This window comes from Plasmodium gaboni, chromosome 12 (genome assembly GCF_001602025.1).
Source record: "Plasmodium gaboni strain SY75 chromosome 12, whole genome shotgun sequence".
Classification (NCBI taxonomy): domain Eukaryota; phylum Apicomplexa; class Aconoidasida; order Haemosporida; family Plasmodiidae; genus Plasmodium; species Plasmodium gaboni.
The window spans coordinates 1195027-1219077 of record NC_031492.1 but is presented as its reverse complement, the minus strand read 5'-3'; the positions used below and the strand labels follow the sequence as shown (position 1 = coordinate 1219077).

General features: G+C 19.2%; 3 protein-coding genes across 3 annotated transcripts; 1 reads left to right on the top strand and 2 right to left on the bottom strand.

Moving 5' to 3' along the window:
• Positions 1–12: 12 nt before the first annotated feature.
• On the bottom strand, positions 13–1710 carry PGSY75_1233700 (putative homocysteine S-methyltransferase; the record flags this gene model as incomplete). The annotated part of the gene is made up of 1 exon (XM_018786910.1): positions 13–1710. One exon carries the CDS (start codon positions 1708–1710, stop codon positions 13–15), a length of 1698 nt encoding a protein of 565 aa, XP_018640775.1.
• Positions 1711–2590: 880 nt separating this feature from the next.
• On the bottom strand, positions 2591–18058 carry PGSY75_1233600 (asparagine and aspartate rich protein 1; the record flags this gene model as incomplete). Its single annotated transcript, XM_018786909.1, has 3 exons — positions 2591–2628; positions 2748–2904; positions 3077–18058. 3 exons carry the CDS (start codon positions 18056–18058, stop codon positions 2591–2593), a joined length of 15177 nt encoding a protein of 5058 aa, XP_018640774.1.
• Positions 18059–21499: 3441 nt separating this feature from the next.
• PGSY75_1233400 (putative membrane protein) lies at positions 21500–23640 on the top strand (the record flags this gene model as incomplete). The annotated part of the gene is made up of 4 exons (XM_018786908.1): positions 21500–22760; positions 22857–23200; positions 23286–23347; positions 23469–23640. 4 exons carry the CDS (start codon positions 21500–21502, stop codon positions 23638–23640), a joined length of 1839 nt encoding a protein of 612 aa, XP_018640773.1.
• Positions 23641–24051: the final 411 nt, after the last annotated feature.

Sequence of the window (24051 nt, the reverse complement as noted above, 5' to 3'; positions counted from 1 at the left end):
TTCGCTTAATATTTATAATAACTCATTAATTTTGTAATTAATCAAAGATATATCGTAAGGATTATAATAGCAACAGCCACCAAAACCATTTACATGCACATTTATCCACTTCCCAATATAGTTGTATACATGATTTGTCTGATTTGATGAATTATGAAAATGCACATCTCCATTTGCATCATCAAATGATACGACTTCTAAAGATTTATTAGGTGAACAAAAAAAATTCATGTCATATATATATCTATTTTTTTTTAGGTCATTCATTACATTTTTTACAATGTTATTCATTTGGTTATTTTGACTATGATACAAATTAATATTAATATTATTATATGGACATATATATTTTTGAAAAGGGTAAAATAAATCATATACATATTCTATATTAACACAATTTAATCCTATAGCTTTAATATATTTATTGTAAGAATCTAAATATAATAAAATACTTACAATATCAAAAAAAGAATATTTTGAACATCCTACATATTTACAACTGTTACAAAAAAAATTTATAATAACCTTATTATTAAATGTAGATCCATAATATTTTATGCAATTATAAAATGTTAGTACTTCTCTTATATTTGAAAAAGTTGTCAAAGAAAATAAATGTAATTTATCATGGTTTTTACAAAATGTATTTAATTTGAATAGGCAATTTGATATAATCTCTTGATCACTTACATCTATATAATATTCTATTCCATAATTAAATAATTTTTTATCGAAAAATATCTCATCATTATTATTATTATTATTAATATTATTATTATTATTATATGTATTTATTATATTTGTCTGACCCTTATAATTTATGTTTTCATTTTTTTTTTTAATTTTAGGTACAATTTCTATGGGATTATATTTTTCTCGACCATAAAAATTAAGTCGTGGTATATTCATTTGTATATCATAATATAAAGAATATTTATTATATTCTCTATAATTAATAGATTTTTTTATATTCCTATTAATATTATTTTTATTATTAATAATGTTTTTATCAAGTTGATAATATTCGCTAACTTTTTTTTTTTTTTTTTCATCTTCTTCTTTTTCTACATTTTTCTTCATTTTTTTATTTCCTTTTTTATCTTTATTCTTGTGCATTACACCTGAATATTCACTGAAATCTGCAAAAGTACTACTATATGGACCATTAGAAAAAGAAATATAATTATCTGTACTTTTATTAAATTTTCTATATTTATTATCTCCTATGCTTTGTTCAATTTTTATATCTTTCAAATAATTATCTATATTAAATGAAAAATCTTTTTCATGTAAAATGTCAAATTTTTTTCTTACGTTGTGATAAGAAGACAAATAATCATAAACAGATATATTATTTTTATTTCTAGGATTTATCAATACATTTATATCATCTTTACTTTTTCTTTTTATCTCTTCATATTTTAAAAGACTATTATATGCTATATTAATATATTTATTTAAAATTTCTTGTCCGTTATCAATACCTAACTTTTTGAAACTATGCAAATTAACTTGAAACGTATTAGTACCTATAATATTACAACCACCTAATAAATAACTTAAATGAATATTTTCTAATATAGATATCATATCATCATTTTTTTCATGTTCTCCTTTCATTTCATAGGATAAAAAATCGAAATTCTCATATCCAAGACGCCCTAACTCGCTAATCTTACCTCCATCCAAAGTGTACAAATATTTTGTCATCTCAGTTCCTTTCAAAAAGGTAAATAAATAGGTACTAAGATATATATATATATATATATATATATAATATATATATATAATATATATATTTGTTGAAATACCCGTGCATATATAAATATGACGTAAAAAATATATATATTTAAAAACATATATATCGTAACACTTTTATAATATTCTAACCAAAAATAATGTAAAAAAAGATCTGTACATATTAATATAAATGTGTTATTATTATCTTTTTTTTTGTTTTTTATTCTTTGTATATTATAACATCATATTTGTTCTGTAAAACTATAAACATTAAAAATATACATACATATATATATAATATATATATATATATATACCATTCGTTTGTATCTTTTAAAATTCCATTTTTTTTTATATACACTTTTAGGAAATACTATAAATCTTGTAATTTGGATTAAAATGAAAAGATGAAATAAAACCAAATTATATATATATATATATATATATATATTATGTGCTAGCTATTTATTTATAAAAAAAAAAAAAAAAATTACCTGACTTGTACATAATTTAAGAACAATTTTATTCAATTATAATTTCAATTTCAATTTCAATTTCAATTTAATTTTTTTTTTTTTTTTTTTTTTTAAATTACAATTGTTAAAAGTTAAGAGAAAAAATATAAAGTTACTACATCTTTTTTTTTTTTTTTTTTTTTTTAATAATTATAAAAAGGAACATACATAATATATGTAAACATTTTTTAATTTTTCAAAAAAATGAAATGCAGTTATTTTTTTTTTGTTCACATGTAACCACACACACACATATATATATATATATTTATATTTAGGAGTATTAAATGAACAAGTAAATGATAAAAAAGAAAAAATAAAAGATAAAGGGATAATTATTCTGATTTCAACGTATGCTTATATATTTCAACATCTGCAAAAATAAAATAAATAAATAAATATATATATATATATATATATATATATATATATGTGCGTGCACATAATATATATATCATATCATATATTAATTTCACTAATTTAAAAACGTACCAACTGCTGAATTAATAATAATGTCAAAAAGTTTGTTCAACTTATAAGAAGAAAGGTATAAATTTTTTCCTCTCTTTAAATGATAGTCCACATCTCCATTTTTGTCGACATAAGGTCCACACATAAAATCGAATCTGTTTTCACTAGTAAACAATACCTAAAAAAAAAAAAAAAAAATAATAATTACATAATAATAACATAATAATTACATAATAATAACATAATAATTACATAATAATAACATAATAATTACATAATAATAACATAATAATTACATAATAATTTCAAAATATACACAAAATTGTAAACATATTTATTCTTCTTATTACCGATGATGTATTTAAACATAAGTATAAACATTGCTCTCCTCCACATATAGTTGTATGGTATACACATTTACTTATAGTTTGTGATAGGGGTCCGGTCAGACGGTCACCTTCATGCAGACATACAGTTGAACCACAATAAAGACAGATAAGTATTCTTTTTGGAGGTTTATTACAATTTACACATTTTCTTTTAAAATGCTTTTTAATTAGAGTGAAATAATTTTTGCTTGGTTGAAATAAAGATGGTGAATTTGTAAATTCTTCCGTGTTTTCATAAAAGTCATGTAATAATATTGGTGAGGCATCTATTTTTAGATATTTATATAATTTATACATTAGATAGAAATATGGATGATATATTAATTGTAATATTTGATATATATATACTTTATCATAGTCTTCATCAATATTTAATATATGAAGGAATATATTATATTTACTAATATCACTGTATAAGTGTATATAATCTAAATATTTTTTTGCTAATGAATTAAAATCATATATAGAGAATATAATATAAGCTACAAATTGTAAATATACATTAGCTGATTTTAAATATTTTTTTAAAAATGATTTATATAAATTTTTACAAGAATTTTTTTTATCTATAAAATGACATTTCCTCAAATAATTATAGAATATCATAAATATTTTCTTTATACTTAATAATTTATTATAACGTCCATTTGAAAAGAAACCTTTCATATTTATATTATTATTTCGTTCTTTTCTGCTTGTTGAAGAAAAATGTTTTTTTATATAATCGTCATATGATGATGTCTGATCATCTTCATTTTTTCCAAAAAGGTTCGTACTACTTGAATGATTGTATGTATCATTATTTTTTTTGGTATCAGTTGTGTTGTTATGATTTGTTTTTATTTTTTTATTTACAGAGAATTCCATTCTTTCATTTTTCATTTGTTCAGGATTTAAATTACATTCAGACATTTGTGGAATGTTCTCCATTTGTTGTTGTGGAATGTTCTCCATCTGTTGTTGTGGAATGTTCTCCATCTGTTGTTGTGGAATGTTTTCCATCTGTTGTTGTGGAATGTTCTCCATCTGTTGTTGTGGAATGTTTTCCATCTGTTGTTGTGTTATGTTCATAGGATCATTGATTAAAGTTCTATTAATATTTACCAAATTATTTGATGATAATTGAGAATAGGAATTATTATTATGAACATTAAAAAGGTATGAATTGTTATTATTTTTTTGTTCGATATGATTATTATGAATATTATAATTATTCGTCATATGATCATTTTGCGACTGTTGATATCTTAAAAAAGTGTTGTCTTTATGTGTTACTTTATTATATGATATATTTTCTTTTTTTGATTCAGGATATGTTTCATTATTTAGTTTATGCTCATATTTGGAATACATTTTTTTCCATTTATTTGTATTAAAAAAATCTTTAGAAAAGTTTGTATGTTCATATTCATCATCTAGATTTGATTGACTAAAAAAGGTTGGTTGTTCTTTATGATCATAATAATAATATTGATTTACATTTTGATATATATCTTGATAATGTATTAATATGTTTTGTATCAGATAAAGAGGTATGAAATCATATAGATTATAAACATAAGTATACATTTTTCTTAAATTATAAAAAAATAATCTTCCAAGTCCATTTTTTCTTAATAACATATGATAACGTTGAATTTTATTTGCATCTTTATATTTAAGAAAGCTTAAATATTCTTTTTTATTTTTATTCTTATTCTTATTTTTGTTACTTCCATTATATTTATTAGATATAGCATCTTCTGATGTATTTAATGTATATTTTAAAAACATGGTTTCCATAGGTGTCATTTTTCTTTTATTATATTTATCTGTACTACTTGAAGAATCTATGCTATCATGATATGATATAAAATTTGAATAATCATCATATGAATTATCAGATGAACTATTTTGTATATTTTCATTTTCAATATTATTTTGATCATATGATGAAGATTCTTTATTTTTTTCATTATTTATATTATTGTTATTTATATTATTATTTAATTCTTGTGATATATTTATATGTGTTAAATTATGTGGATCTATAAATATATGAGAAGCTGAGTTATCATAACTATAAATATTATCATTTATATTATCATTTATATTATCATTTATATTGTCATTTATATTGTCATTTATATTGTCATTTATATTGTCATTTATATTATCATTTATATTGTCATTTATATTGTCATTTGGTTGGTCTGATAATATATTCTTTAATTTCTCACATTGTAAATAATTTTTGTTTCCTTTATGTTCTTCTATTTTTAATGCTGTATTAAAAAATGAGATAAATAATTTATCAGCATATTTATTTTTGATAGCTTTTTTTTTGTTTTTTTTTGTTTTTTTCAAATCTTTTATGAGTTCATCAAGATCTACAATATTTTCGAATATATTTAATGAAGAATTAATTTGCCAAGTATCTTCTTCTTCACCATTTTCTTGTTTATATGGATAAGATCTATGCGATACGTTTAGAGGTTGACAACTATCACATTCATATGTATGGCTTTTATAAATTTCATGTTCATAATCTTTTTGAGAAACATTAATAGTTTGATCACTATAAAAACTAGCATCAGAAAAATTTATATTATCATAAGTTTCATAAATATCATTATCTACTATTGATAATAAAAACTCATCTGTACATACATTATTTTTTTTTTCTTTCATATCATGTATATTTTTAATTTCTTTTAATTTAAATAATAATGGATAGAAATTATAAAGATAATATAAATGATTAATATAAGGAACAAGCTCAAATTTATATTTTAATATATTTAAAATATTTACATTTCTATATTCAAAATCTTCATTGTTAGTAAGAGATGAAAATAATTCGTTTTCATTATTAAAATCTTCTATTAAATATAAATTACTAATTTCTTCACTTGATATATTATATAATTTATATTTAAATAAATTTAATTCTGTGCAAAATTCTTTATCATTATTATTAATATTATTGTTATAATGCTTTGTATCTATATCTTTATCTTTATCACTTTCATTGTTGTTATTTATTATTAGATTATGTGGATGATGATGAAGATTACTTGAGAGAGTATTATTTTGTTCCTCTTGCATATAATTATTTGAAGATAATACATTTGAATTTATATGATAAGACATATTTGAATTCATACATTCATCAGATATTATATGATCATTTATAATATTATTAGATTGTGCATTATTATTACTTACAATATGATTATAATCTCTTTTTAAAACATGTTTATTTTTAAAAAGAGAAGAATACTTTTTTTTGTTTCCTTTCTTGATATTATTTTCTTCATTTTGAAAATATAAAACATGAAAATCACCCCACTTATTATTAACTTTTTTATTATATATATATGAATAATAATTTGTAAAGAATTCATTATATCTTAATAAATTTGTACTTAAATAAATATTTATAGGAATATAACCATTAAAATAAATATATTTTATATATTCATCATTAATTTCACACATTAATAGCATAAGCTTTTGAACATTCTTCTTAAATATAATCATATCATAATATTTTAATATTGTTTTATATATAAGATATAATACCCATTTCTTTTCATTATATAGTAAATCATATTTATAAAAGTTTACTTTATTTTCATTTTTTTTTTTTATAATATATGATGTAAATTCTGGATACATTTTTTTTTGAATCTTTTCTTTTCTTCTTATTTCTTTTAAATCATATGATAATATTTTACTATTCATAATAATTAAATGTATATAGCTTATTGTTTCTTCATCAAATAAATATGACAGTGCTTGGATATTTTTAAATAAGTTCACAATATCTATAATAAAGAAGAAATTTTTTTTATCTAAAAAGGATTTCATTAGAGCATTATAAGATGATAAATTCTGGCTCTTCCAATAATTATCACCACATGGTATGTTATTATCATCAAGTGTTATATTATTATCATCAAGTGTTATATTATTATCATCAAGTGTTGTATTATTACCACCACGTGTTATATTATTATCATCAAGTGTTATATTATTACCACCACGTGTTATATTCTTCCTTTTTATAATATACATTGCCTTCTTTGAATACATATTTTTTATATTTTTAAACTGATTCAAATCACTCATACATATTACCTCTTGATTATTATCATATAATTTATATTGACCATTCACATATTTTAAAGTTATATTTTCTCCCCCAAGTATTGAATTTTTTACATATCTTTCGAATATATAAATATGAAATTTATCATAAGCATTTAAAGATTGTGTTTCCTCTTCATTATTATAATAAATCGATGTTTCTTTTTGTTTTGTTTTTTGTGTTCCTTGTGAGTAATAAAATGTATTGGCCCTTTCAATATATTCTACATATTCATCTAAGTTGATAATATAATTTCTATACATTTTTTGATAATATATATGTTTAGATATTCGATCGATATATTTCTTGGTCTGTTGATAATTTTTTATGATATTAAAAATGAATCGCACATATGTCTTGGATATCTCTTTTATAAATATTTCATTCATAATCTGAAAAGATATTATCAATAAAGATATAGAAATAAAATGTTTAATTAAGGATGGAGTATATAAATACTGATTTAAAAAAAAATTCATAAATAATTTTAATACATCTACTGATAAAGGAATAAAAGATAAATTATTTAAAAAATGTATTTTCTTGATTTTATCAAAAAATTTTTTATATTTATTAAATGTAAATCTATAAGGATAGACATAAAAAAAACATATCTTATACATATTTTTCCACGTTTGAATATTAAAAAGATTAGAAATATTATCTTCTTTTAAAATATTTAATTCATATTTATATAAATATAAATTACGTACTAAAATTTCTATCATATTATTACAAGATACATAATTTATATTTTTATAAAAAATATTTATTAATATCTCATTATATAAAATCCAATATATTTTAAAAAAATCGATAGCTGTATTAATATTTCTCCAGTATTTTATGTTTAATACATCGCTTTGATTTATTCTATTCTTTTTCTTTTTATAAGATACTTTTTTCTCACTGATGCTATTAAAAGAATTATTATTATTATTATTATTATTATTATTATTATTGTTGTTGTTGTTGCCATTCACATTATTATTATTATTATTATTACTATTATTATTACTATTATTATTATGTGAATGTATATTATTAAGATTTTTATTTTTTTTTCTCCTTTCCAATTTTTCTAGTCTTTCTTTTTTATTTCTCTCATATTCTTTTTTATTCATTAAAAGAAGATCTTTTTTAGTAATAAATTTTAAATCATGTTTATTAATAAAACCCACATTGCAATTATTGAACATAAAATCTGGATATATTTCTAATCGACGATATATTTTTAATAAATCATTAACGCCGATACCTTTTATATCTATATCTTCATCATTATCATCTATCTTTGTATTATAATCAAAATCAATTAATTTTTTATAATTTTCTGAATGATGTAATATAGATGAAAATGTAGTATGTTCTTGATGTAATATTCTCCATGAAATTTCAGATATACCATCTAATAAAATAATTGATTGTCTTAAAGATTTTATATCACATACACAATAAAAATATTGTTTCCTATTTAATTCATTATATATTTCATATATATTTTTATTTGTACTTACAATACCTTCATATATATCTACAGATAAACATGTCTTCATCGATATATTATGATCTTTTATATCTTCAACATTACAAGGATATTTAAATTTTATTATATCTCTTTTGTTATTATTATTATTATTATTATTAATATTATTATTTTCTTCGTGTCTTAATTTCAATCGCTTTTCTTTCTGCTCGGTTTCATTTTCATCTGAACAGTCTTTTATTTTCTGTTTAGATATTAAATAATCTTCCTTTTCTTCATTATATGATTGATCACCACCATTAATACTACCATTATTGTTATAATCACACACCTCATATTTTTGAACAATTTCATCTGCATTTATTCTTTCATAATTAAAATTTGATTTTATATATGTCAATACATGATTAGTCATTTCATAATGTAAGATAGTATCATATTCTTCTTCATTCATTCTAGTTTTATCTTCAATATTATAAAACATGGATGTGTCCATTTTCATATCCACATTCATATTTATATTCATTTCCATTTTCATTTTCATTTCTTCTTTTTTTATTTGTTCTTTATCTACATCTGCTGTTATATAAAATTTATTATATTTATTATTTCCAGGGTAATTAAAAAATTTATTTTTTATCATAAAATATTGTATTTCTTTAATAAATGATAAAGGCAAACTAACATAATAAGACAAGAACCCATTTTTTGAACGATAATAATAATTTGAATTTCTATATGTAAATGTATAATCTTTATTTATATAATTAGATGTATTTTTATAAAAATATATTTCAGTACCTCTTCCTTTTCTTCTTCTTTTTATTTTATTATTATTATTATTATTTTTTATTGTTGTTGTTGTTGTTTCTTTTTCCTTATTCATATTTGTATACATAATATTTATATCATCTTTATCATTTATAATGTTATTATATATTCCAATATCATTTTCACTTTTATTTCTTTCAAATAACTCATCATACATATTATTTTCATTTAAATATATATTTCTTAAAATAATTTTTTTATTTTTTTCATAATATTCATATGATAACATATCATTTATTAAAGAATCATTTTCTATAAGGTTATAAAAATTTAAATTAAAGATTGCATTCTTCTTATTTTCATCAAAAAAATTATAAGTATTCATCACATTATGACTATTATTACTATTGTTCACATTAAAATGGTCTTTATGATTTTCATTTAAATTTCTTTTCTTATTTTTTTGATTTGTCTTCCTATTGATATTTTTATTCTTTTCATGGTTATATTTAAAATGAAATTCTTCAGCTATATCACTATCATTAGAATAATTACCAACTGATCTATTTTTTGATGAGCACGACGATAAAGTGGAACAACTTTCTTCAGAACTATCATCATAATTGTCAATATTGTTGTTATTATCACCACTTTCATCATCACCATTTTCATGTTCACCATGTTCATTCAAAAAATTATCTTTTTTTTTTTTTTTTTTATTTTCAAAATGGTTCCATATAGAATCATTATTTGTTACATTAAAATATCTAGGTATTATATAATCATTTAATATGACTGGATATTTATAAAATTTATTATGGTCTTTCAAAAAATTAGGATCAATTAATAAATCCTTCTCATCTGCTTTAATATTATCAATTTGTAATGTATCCTTTGTTATATCTTCATTCAAATAATTATAAGATGCCATGTTTTTATTCATTAATAAAAATTCATCTCCTTCATATATATCTTCACATTCCATATTGATATGAACATCACAATTTTCATTTTGTATTCTAAACATATTATCTGTTTTTTTGATAGATATATTCGTAGTATCTTTTATATTTTTTATATATTTTAATAACTCTGTATCTTGTTCCATATTGTTATCACCCTGAAAATTTTCATTTAATATATTGTTATAATTATTATTATGTGTAAATGTGTCTACCTCAATATTATTTTGTATCTCACTTGGTTTTATTGTGTCATATAATTTATTTGTGTCTCCCCCATTTCGTTGACACTTCATTTCTTTCATCATTATCATTTTACTTTTTTTTTGTTGTTCCCTTTCTTCCTTCCTTTTGATTCGATAATGTCTTTCTTCTGAATATTTAGAAATGCTCAAAAGTTCTGACAAATTTTTATTTGAGTTATCTAAAAAAAATTCTTCCTCATTACAATCATATACTCTATATTTATCATTCTCTGATATAAATCTTTTTGGTATATAAACAACAAAACTATTAGCTATAGAACGACATAAAGGGCATGTGAATTCATATAAAGTTGGTTCATTCTTTACACTAAATAATTTTCTATATTTTAATATCCTTGTATTATGTAAACATTTTGTATGTATAAAATGACCACATGTGTATATAGATGGATGTTTACATGGAAATGCGAATTTATTTTTTTTTATAATTTTTTTTAATAAATTTGTATGTGATGAAAAACATATATATGCTAATAAATTATTTTTAGACATTCCTTCTTTACATAGAACACATATACAATTTTTTTCTTTTATTTTTTCATATTCACAAATGCTTATGCCTTTGAATTTTTTTTTTTTTTTTTTTAACTTATCACTATCTGAAGATAATTCTTCCTTTTCTTTATTTCTTTTTATAATATTTGAAAGGTATCTATTATCATTACTATTATCATTACTATTATCATTACTATTATCATTACTATTATCATTACTATCACTATTACTATCACTATAAGAATCATCAACAAAATCCATATATTCAAAATGTTCAAGGCCCTCCTTTCGTGACACATCATCATCTTCAGATAAATATTGTGCATCTAAAAAATTACTAAATTTTGATTGTTGCTCTTTCATACTTTGTAATAGATCTTCTTGTTTTTTCTTTGCTAATTCTATAAATTCATTATTATCATTATTATTTTTACAATCATAATTTCCAGAATATATTACTTTTAATCTGCTCAAAATCGTACCTCTTACTTTTATAAGACACTTATCTTCATTTACATTTATATTATTAATACATTTTATAAAATTAGGAACAAAATTTTTACTTATGGCATAAAATTCTTTTTCCTTCTTTTCAAAATTTTTGTCATTATATGTTTTTTTTTCCTCCTCATTATTATTATTATTATTATTATTATTATCATAATATATGTAACGCTTTTTATTTTTATAGACATAATTTTTCAATTTCTTTAAATGATTTTTTCTTAATACATTAATAGAATCAAAAATTAAATTTTCATTATTATTATATTCGGCCAATTTCTTGTTATTTTCTTTTGCTTCATATGGTTTTGTGTCATCATCATAGTTAATATTATTATAATAATAATTATTATTACGACAAATACTACTACCACTACTACTATTATTATTATTTATGTCATTATTTTTATTGTTGTTGTCATTTCTTAACATTTTATTTTCATCTTTCAACTGTGTAACACAATCATAATTTCCATTCATCGAACTATCATTTATATTTAAATATCTCTCTTTCTCATTTTCTATTTCGACTATATCTTTTTTTTCATTCGATCCATCTTTATAATATGTCATACTGTCTTCATTAACACACTCCCTCATATTATGAACATTGCCATTTTTGTCAGGTGTTTCATCATTTGAATAATTTTTAAGCATGTATGCCTCTTCTAAATAATCTATTAATTCATCATAAGAATTTGATGATATGGAGGACAGACTATCATTATCATCACAAAATTTTTTTTCATCACAAAATTTTTTTTCATCACAAAATTTGTTTTGATCACAAAATTTTTTTTCATCACAAAATTTGTTTTGATCATAAAATTTCTTTTCATCACAAAATTTGTTTTCATCATAAAATTTCTTTTCATCACAAAATTTTTTTTCATCATAAAATTGGATTGTTTCAATATCTTCACTGTTTTCACTTTCATCATCATAATCATCTGTGCCATAAAAATTCTCCCCATTAAAATAATAAAAACTATTTAACTCAGTAAAGGGATGAGCTGAACCCATAGCAATACTCAAAATTTTTATAATTTTTATTAATATATCTATTGTGTTATTCATATTATGTGTATTCAGGTTACTCAAAAAATCATTTGCATCTGAAGAAAAAATAAAATCATATAACCCATTTCTTCTATTATATACATTAAATATAGTATTATTTGGATTTTCAGAATCTAATATATTCAATTCATCAATAGAAGAATTATTATCAAAAGATATATTATCATCAATTATTCCTACATCTCTATTTCTTATTTCATTATTATTTATAGAATTTTCATTTATATTATTATTTTGTAAAAAGGATTCATCAATTACATTATTGATAATATTATTTTCACTTATAAGACTTCTAATTAATTCAGATAAACCATCAGCATTCAAATGACGATAATTTCTATTATTATTATTATTATTATTATTTTCATCACCAACATGATTATCAGTCACATTTACTATTTCCATATTTATAGAATTGTTAGGATTACGATTTATTAATATCTCTGCAAATAAGGTTTCATTATCTCCATTCTGATCTACAATAATATAAGTATTGTTATTATTTACGACTCTATTTGTATTATTAGAATTGTTTACTGAATTATTATCATCACTGTTTATGATATTTATCATATTTGAAGCATTATCATCATCATCATCATCATCATTGGTGTTATCATCATTGGTGTTATCATCATTATTATCATCCTCATCATCATTATCATCCATTCCATTCTGTGTTATTCCACTCGATTCAGTTCCTTCCTCACCATTCTGCCCTCCTCGTTCATACACATTATTACTAGTTGCATCACACCTTTGATCAATCGACAAGTCTTCCTCTCCAGTCATTTTTGTCTGATCACCCTTTTTCATTTCTTTTTTTTCCAATTCTTCTTTTTTTTTTATTTCGATTTTTCTCTGAAATTCTTCATTAATAATAAATACAATTAAAAGTATAGAAACGAGACAACTATTTTTAAATGTATAGAATAATAAATTTTGTATCTTTCTAAATGAGAAATATAAATATTCTTTATCTTCTTCTCTTGAACATCCAATATAAGTAGAATTTTCTTCTTTTATGCATTTTTCATTGGCTGTTTGAAAATCTTTAAATTCTGAAAGAGGCCAAAATGCATCATATAGAAACCAGGAATTTTTATTTAATTTTATCAAATTAACATTGCTTCTAGGCATATGTGTTTTATAACCATATTTATTAACAAGTTCATAAAAACTTGGATGGTGTTTAAATTGCTTAGGAAATACATTTTCTAGTTGAAAATATTGAAAATCTTTTGATGCTAATAATTGTATTAATATTTTCTTAACATGATATTTACCTCTTTCTATATATTTTTGATAAGATGTTTTTCTTGGTATATTATTATATTCTAAATAATATAACTCGTTAAATATACGTATAATTATATCATAAAAAAATTGAAAATAAAATATATCACTAATTTTTCTAGAATCCATATTAGATTTATTTGTATATAAATCATAAAATGTTTGAAATGCAATCTTTATATGATGAATTTCTATATCTATATACATATCATTTATTTTTCTCATTTTTAAATCCATACGAAAATTTTTAAATATTAATTGATATAAAATAATAAATGGATTTCTTATATCTAAATTCATAAATTCTTCTAAATATTCATTCCAATTTATTTTTTTTTTTTTTTTTTTTGTTGATTCTTTATTTATAGATGACTCCTTACAATGACTCTTTTCATTAAACATATTACAATATATATCATTATTATTATCATTATTATTATTATTATCATTATTATTATTATTATCATTATTATTATTATCATTATTATTATTATTATTATTATTATTATCATTATTATTATTATTATTATTATCATCATTATTATCATTATTATTATCATTATTATTGTTATCATTTAATTTGTTTGAATTTTTATTATTCGAGCTTAATACCTCTTGGGCTCCTCTTAACAAGGGGTTTGATTTCTCTTCACAATCCAACCCTTTCGATTCATCCTCTAATTCGTTTAATTCTTTATATGAATATTTACTTAAAATATCACATGTGGATTTAAATTCAACCTTATTATCTGACACATCATTATTATTTATGTGCACATTATTATTACTTCCATTTTTATCAATTCCAAAAAGTAATTTGATATGATCACCATCATTTTGATTCATATAGTTTCCTTTTAAATTCCTTTTTTTATCATTTCCTTGTAAGATATTATCATGTAATTTTGTGCTTCTATTATATATAAGCATACTCTCATACATTTTCATATGTTCTTCAAAAAATTCATCATTTTTTTTTATAAATCTTATTTTATTCATATAATAAGGTTTATTATCTTGTAACTGTTGTGATGTATTATCATGATTCTGAAAATTATCATTATATATAAAATTTTTGGATGTATCTACATATTCATTAGTATTATCATAAACCTTTTCATTTATATATATATCATCATCAAATTTATGTATTGGGTCATATTTTATTTGGCTATGCTTATTGTTTGACCATGGTAATTCTTTAACTGGTTCATTGTATTCAATCTTGATATTCCATATTTGATGAAATAAATTTAAGACGTCTTCATCTAAATGAACTGTTTGATTTTCATATAAAGGTAACATATTCATCATTATTATAGCAAATTGAATACCTATTAAATCATTTTGAAAAAATAACGAATTATCATATTCTCCAACCTGGAACATCATTTGAGGACCATTTCTTACCCAGTAACCATATTTAATTTCATATATAAATGTTAATATTTGTATATTTATAAATAGAATATTTTTTAATAATTTTAAATCAAATAAATTTAAAAACTCAAATATATCTCTCATATATAAATCTATATATAAAGGATGTAAATAAATATTATTTTTTTTTTTATCATATTTTATATCCAAAAATTCATTAAATTCATATTTTCGATTTTTTAATTTGTTCTCTATATATATATTTTTACATTTTATTTTTATATTCTTTTCTTGTATTGTTTCTCTATATTTTATTCGATTCTTATTATTACATTCTTCTATTTTAGAAGTAGAATTATTATTCATAATCCATTTAAAATAATCACTTTCTATATTTATATGTTCATTTATATATCTTCCTAAATTTTCATTCTTATGATCATCATTACTTGTAAAAAACTTCTTAAAATGAAAAAGTGCTATCTTCATATTATTTCCATCGTTTTCATATCTTTCTTGTAATATTTTTCTTTGATTTATTATTTCATCTGAATGCTTTTCTATAGAATAAAAATCCCTAATAAATTCATTTATTATATATTCATCATTATTAATATTAACATTATTATTGTATATTTTATTATATGTTTTATTATCATCATCATTTCCAATACACTTATCAGACACTTCATTTTTATTATCATTCTCATATTCATTACTTTTATATATATAACTCCTTTTTGTTTTTTTTGTTTTTTTGTTTTTTTTTTTTTCATTTTTCCTTTTTTTCTCATAAACCCTTCTTAAATATAAATATTTATACCAGTATACGTCATCTAAGCATTTTTTAATAACATCAAAATTTAAAATCATCATAAAAAATCGAATTAATGGGGAGTGTAAAGATCTTAGATGTTTCAATCTTTTCCCCTTTTGTCTTTGAAAATGAGCTTTAGGCTCACAATTATTATTATTATTATTATTATCACCATTTAAAGATAACCCTCTTGAATTATTAACATCTCCATTCATTCTACAATTACATACACAAGTCTTCCTATTATAATTACTAGTACCATACCGGCCAAAGTTATTTGTACTACTACTATCACTCTCACCTGTCATATCATCTGTTGTATTATCGTCTTTATTATTCCTCTTTTTCGAAATGTTCATTCCCTTTAATCCTTTATGATTCATATAAGAATTGTATCTCCCCTTTTTATTTCTATTAAATGGGAACAAATCCAATTTCTGTATACCTCTAATAGTTAGCTGATACAATAAAAATAAATTTCTAAAATTTGCATTAGCTTCTCTTTTACAAAAATTAGCTAAGGGTTCAAATACACGAAGCAAATAATTTTCAATCGTTATTGAATAAGAACTAGATAAGTCTTCATATATAATATGTGATTTTGTATATCGAACTTGTGAATTCATTCTATGTAAGAGAGATAATATTTTTAATATTTTTCTTATAACATATTTATTAAATAATACAATTTTTATAATTTCATGATGATAAAGCAAATATCTCAAATCAACACATATACGAATAATAATTTCTATATCAGATCTTAAGAAATTTCTATGCATAACACATTTTGTTACATTATTAAATACACATAAATTTTCTATTAATTTTAATAAATCATTCAAGAAATTATTTATAACTAAAGTATATGCTATTTCTGGAACAGTCAATACCTGAACACTTAAACCATTCAAATGATTATCATTATATATACGATCATCACCAACACGAACAATCGATTTATAATGTTTAGCTAGCTTAAAAGCAAACCTTTGTTTAAAATATGGATGAACAAATAAAGATAAATACAATGAATATAATGCCTTCTGAACACCTACATAAAAACAATAATGGAAATTTACTAAAAAATCTGTTTTGGCACCTGTAAATACTTCACATATTACTTGTCGAAATAAATAACTTGTAATACCTAAATCTTTAAAAAAATCAAATGCGTGCTCTATATAATCAGCACTTACTAATGATATGAAATATCCATCTTTTAATACTATATCCCTAAATAATGTTCCTATCAAACATTCTAAATCTTCTCTTACACGGTTTTTTATATCAAGATTTAATATACAATTATCAATCAAACAATCTTCATTTATTCCTCTATGATCATAACATGATCCATTAATATTCCAAGATGTATCTCCACAATCACAACAACCTCCACTTGTATGTGTTAACTTATATATATGATTCTTATGGTTAGATGCAAAAAAACATTTTGCACATATAGCACATGTTGGATCCCCTTCACAATTATAACATTTAAAAGCAAAACTACCCTCTTTCCATTGACGTGTACATATACCACTATTCCCATGAATTTCTTTCAATTTTTTGTGGATCTCTTCTGAATTTTTATTATTATATATTCGCTTTCTCAATTTTCTCATAACATCCTTCTTATTCGTTTTCCCATCACCAAACTCTTTTAATAAATATTTTTCAATAGATAATATAGGTTCTTCCTTTTTCACATTGTCCTCATTTATTATATTATCAGTTTCTTTGGGTTCCATTTTATTTAATTTTTTTTTTTTTTTTTTTTTTTTTTTTTTTTTTTTTTTTTTTTTTTTTTAAAAAAAAAAAAAAAAAAAAAAAAAAAAAAAAAAAAAAAAAAAAAAAAAAAAAAAAAAAAAAAAAAAAAAAAAAAAAAAAAAAAAAAAAAAATTTTTTTTTTTTTTTTTTTTTTTTTTTTTTTTTTTTTTTTTTTTTTTTTTTTTTTTTTTTTTTTTTTTTTTTTTTTTTTTTTTTTTTTTTTTTTTTTTTTTTTTTTTTTTTTTTTTTATAATGAAAAAAAAATGTCACATTCTTAAAAATTTTGTGCTAAATCACAAAATGTAAAAAATGCAATAAAAAATAAATATATTGTAAAATAAAACAATATATATAAATCAAAAGATACGAATATTTATAGAAAGTAAAAAGAATACAAGGTCATAAGGAGTTACTACTATATTAAGATTATTATTGTTATATATATATATTATATATATATATATATATATAAGAATACAAACTCATATATAAATATAATATATTCTTTATTATATGTAATATTATTTATTTCATAAACATGAAAAATAAATTTTAAGAATATATATAAAAATAAATAAATATATATATATATAAATTAAGGAATGCTTATAAAAAATATAAAAATATATAATCTGAACATAGAAATATTTAATTATATGACATATATTTTTATATCATATTGAATAAGAAAAAAAAAAAATATATATATATATATAAATAAATATATATATGAATTAAAACATTCATTAAATTATTTTATTTATTTATTTGTTTATTTATTTCCATTTTTTTATTATTAATAAAACAAATGTTTTTACGTATATCCTATGAAATAATTATAATTATATTATATATATATATTTTTTTTTTTTTATAAAAGGCGTACACATATAATTAAGCAATTTATATATTAATTATATATATGTAGAAAGCATAAAATATTAAATAATATATATTTTTTTTTATAAAAGGCGTACACATATATTTAAGCAATTTATATACATGTAGAATGCAATAAAATATTAAATAATATATATATATATATATATATATATATATATATGCAAATATATCAAAATATAGGATGTACTTTTGTTTTTCTTTTTATATTACTTTTCCATGTTTTAGCTCTTAATGTAAGCAGAACATTTTATGTTATATATATATATAGGAAATACCATAAAAATAAAATATCATATATACACATATGAATTTATTATATTTTCACATATATTTTATGATGATAACATTATGATATATTTATACATAAAAAAAAATTATACATTCTAATATTTTATTCTTAAAAGATATATATGTAAATGCAATATTTAATTATGTATTTAAATAAGCCTGGAACCTTTTTTCCTTTTTTTTTTTTTGCTTTTTTTTCTTTTCCTTTTTTTTTTCATTTTTTTTTTTTTTTTTTTTCTTGTTCTTATGTTAATTACCCTTTTCAATTTAAGATGATCGTAACTGATTATTATTTTACAAATTTAAAAAAAAAAAAAAAAAAAAAAAATATATAATATATATATTATATCATATGTATAATGATGATAAAAATATGCGTGCATATTATATATATATATATATATATACATGTAAACATGCAAGTATGTATGTATATATATATATATATATATATATATTATAAAATTGCGTACATATAAAAATACATATATATATTATATTCTATACATACACATAATAATATATAAACAGAATATATAACGTTTTTTTTTTTTTTTTTTTGAAAAATCAAACAATATAATATTATTATATTGTCAACTTTTACATCTTATCATATATAAATGAAATAAACATATGGGATATTTTATTATTAAGATGATATATTTTTTTCTTTTTTGGTTTTGCTCTTATACTTTCTCAGCTATTCTTTCAAATAATATTTTTGTTATTTTGTTATTTTTTTATTTTAATAAGAAATATATACAAAAAGATTACATAACATTATAAATACATAGGGGTTGTTATATTCTATGTATATATAAATGTATATGTAAAATCATATAATATATATATATATATATCTTCATTTAACTTAATAAATAAAGAGAATGTTTTATTTTTTTTTTTAAGTATATTATTAATATATATAAAAAAAAGACTTCATTATGATAATATTTCTTTTTAAAAAATATAAATAATTGTATAACTTGTTAAAAAAAAAAAATAAATATAAAAAATGAATAAAAAATAAATAAATATAAATATATATAAAGATTAAAATTTTGCTTATTTTGGTGCTTTTTTAAAATATATTTTAATAAAAAAAATATATATATAATATATATATTATAATAATATATATATGCTTCATATAAAATATTATGTTATTTATATTATAAGTCTTAAAAAATATAAGGTTATAAAAGAATATATATATTTTATTTATATATTTAATAATATAAATAAATATATATATTATATATATTTATATTATATAAATATATTATATATATATATATATTATATATATATTTATTTTATATGTATTATATTCATTCCTTGTTGCGGTTCATTTTTCTATTCCTCAAAAAATTTTAAGGGTCTTCTCATTTATATATGTATTGTATATATATGTATATATTTATAAATACTTTAAAAATATATAAATATAAATATTTAAATATATAAATATTTTTTATTTAATATTTATTTTGGAATACCATTATTGCTCAAAGGAAACTACGTCCTGTCAAATAATCATCATTATAATATTATATAAATATTTACATATATATATATATATATTTTATAAGCTCTACAAAATAATATATGTTTAATAATATAATATATATATATATATATATATATATATATAATTTATTCACATCCTTTTTTAAGCTTATAATAAAAATATTTGGGCTAAATTAATTAATGTTATATATTTAATATGTTAATATATTTTTTATTATATTATATATATATATATATATATATATATAATATATATATAATATATTTTTTTTTTTAAGAAAAAATAATCTAAAATATATATCTTATAATATTATATATATATTTTATTATTTTTTTTTTTTTCATTTAATTTCATAATGTATAATAATAAACATTAAGAAAAAAAAGGAAAAAAGGGGAAATATTTTATAAATATAGAGGAAGAAAAAAAAAAAAAAAATGATAAGAATAAAAGGAAAATAATATTTTAAGTCAAACGTAATGTTATATTATATATATATATATATATATAATAGGACTGTTTAAAAAGAAAAAAAAGTGTTAATATTTAAAATGATAAAAGTGGTGGCTTCCTTTTGATCATATGAATAAATATATGTAAATATAAATAAATAAATAAATAAATATATATATATATATATATATTTATATATATAATTACATATTATTTATTTTTATATTGAAAAGAAAAAAAAAAAAGGATGAGTGAAAAGAAATCGCTAATATCTGAAATTTTAACTGAGGCTGAAATTTTAGAATTGGGATTAAATAGTAGTATGATGAAATATTGTTCATGTCCTTTTATTTTGAATAAAAAATATTTTGTAAAAATATGTATATCATATTTAATAACAACATTTTTATTTTTTTGTGTTTATATTACTCTTATAATTCTTTTAATATATAGTGGAAAGACAGAATTAAACAAATCTATATTATTAATTATATATGTTTATATCTTTATTTTGTTTTATATCGATTTACTTATAAGTAATAATATAAAATATGATCTTATTAAAAAATATAATATAAAAGAGGTTCGTAAGAGGATATATGACAAGTATATTAGCAACTCAAAAAAAAAAACAAACACTATAAATAATGATATTAATAATAAGAAGAATAATAATGTAGATGAGGAGATCCAGAATAATATGGGCTCCAACAAAAATACAAATATAGATGATATATATATAGATGATAATATAAATAGAGATGATAATATAAATAGAGATGATAATATAAATAGAGATGATGATAATATAAATATTGCTAATTATGTAGATAGTCATAATAGTTCAGATAGTTATAAGAATCTATTTAATAACAACAATGTTGATGATCATGAAGAGAATTTTAAACTTCGTTGTGATAAAAAAAAAAAAAGAAAAAAAGAAAACACACAAGGATTATATATCGTAAAAAAAAAAGAAAAAGTGCCCAAAACAAAAAAGGAAAAAATATTTTCAAATGAAAGATATTATATAACAGAAGAAAAAGATATGAACCAATATCATCATATTACAAATAATGAAAGTAGATTAACTTTGAATGAGAATTTTTATAATTATAATTTATATGATTTAAAAGATGTTAATAATGTTATAAATATAGAATTATTAAAATATATTCAATATGAGAATAATAATTATTCTATAAAAAATAAAAAATATGATATATTTCTAATAATTGCAGGATTAATTAATCAAATAAATATATTTTTTGATCTTGTATTCTTGTTTTATTTATATGATTATAGTATAAATCTATTTTTTATTAGCATATTTATTTATCTATATTATTTTGTACATATATGTATTATTATAAAATTATCTTCAAATATCATCCTTTTATTATTTAGGATATATAAAAAATCAATGCATCGTTCATATAGAAAAAAAATTAAATATTGTAAATATTTAGCGTCCTATGTGTATTACAAGATGAAGAGGGCTTTCGCATGTAAGTCATAATAAATAAATAAATAAATAATTATATATATATATATATATATATATTTATATATTTATATATATATATATTTTTCCATTTCCTTAGGGATTTTAAGAAATATGATTGAACTAAGAACCAATGACAAAAATATAAACGAAAGAAAGTCGAAAATATTTTTTAGCAAATATACAAACTATAATAGTTGGAGTATTTTTTATAATGATAATTCTTGCTTAACATGTGAAATTAATAGTATACCTTTAATAGATGAAACAGATTCAGAATATGAAGAAATATTAAGAAAAAAAATTTATAGTCATAAGACCTCTAGAAAAAAACATAAACATAATCATGAATATGAAAAAGCTCTATTACCTACACACGTGCAAATTATTGCTAACATGTCAAGCTTTTTATCTTATTATCATATTTTAAATATTTTAAAAATGGTACGCAACTTGTATAAAAATAATAACAACATATTATATATATATTATATATATATATATGTATATTTTATTTTATTCTTTTTAGAAATTTTTATCTGCCCATAATATTTATGCGCACATTACTTTTACAATAGTATTCTTTGTTTGGTAAGAAAAAAAAAAAAATCACACCATAATAAGAACATATAAAAATATATATATTTATTTATATATATGTATACATTTATGTATATTTGTGTGTCTTTCTTTTTTTTTTTTTTTTTTTTAGGAAACTTCTTTATACCGATATTGTGCTTTGTCTCTTAAAAATTTTTTTTCTCTTTTATACTGAAGACGTTTTATCTATAACCCTCTTCTTATTAATTTCAGTTGTGAATATTGTAAATTCATATTTAATAAATTTACTCGACCACAATTTATTAAACGACATAAATATGTAATAATAAAATAAAAATATATACACATATATATATATATATATATATATATATATATATATATATATATCAGTAATATTATTATTTTCTCCTTTTATTCCACTTATTATGTATTATAACAAATTAACTAAAATGTAAAATTATCATCCATTGGGGATTCAAATATTATATATACATATATACATTTTTTACTATATATATATATTTTTTTATATACTTCTATATCTATTTCCATATGTATCTTCTTTTTTTTTTTTTTTTTTTTTTTGTTGTTTGATTTTTTAACCTTTTAACTTTATATATTTTTTTTTTCAAATATTTTATTTTTATTAGTTTAAATGTATAATATATGAAGTTATTCATGAGCGATTTTTAAGATGCCAAAAAAAAAAAAAAAAAAAAAAAAAAAAAAAA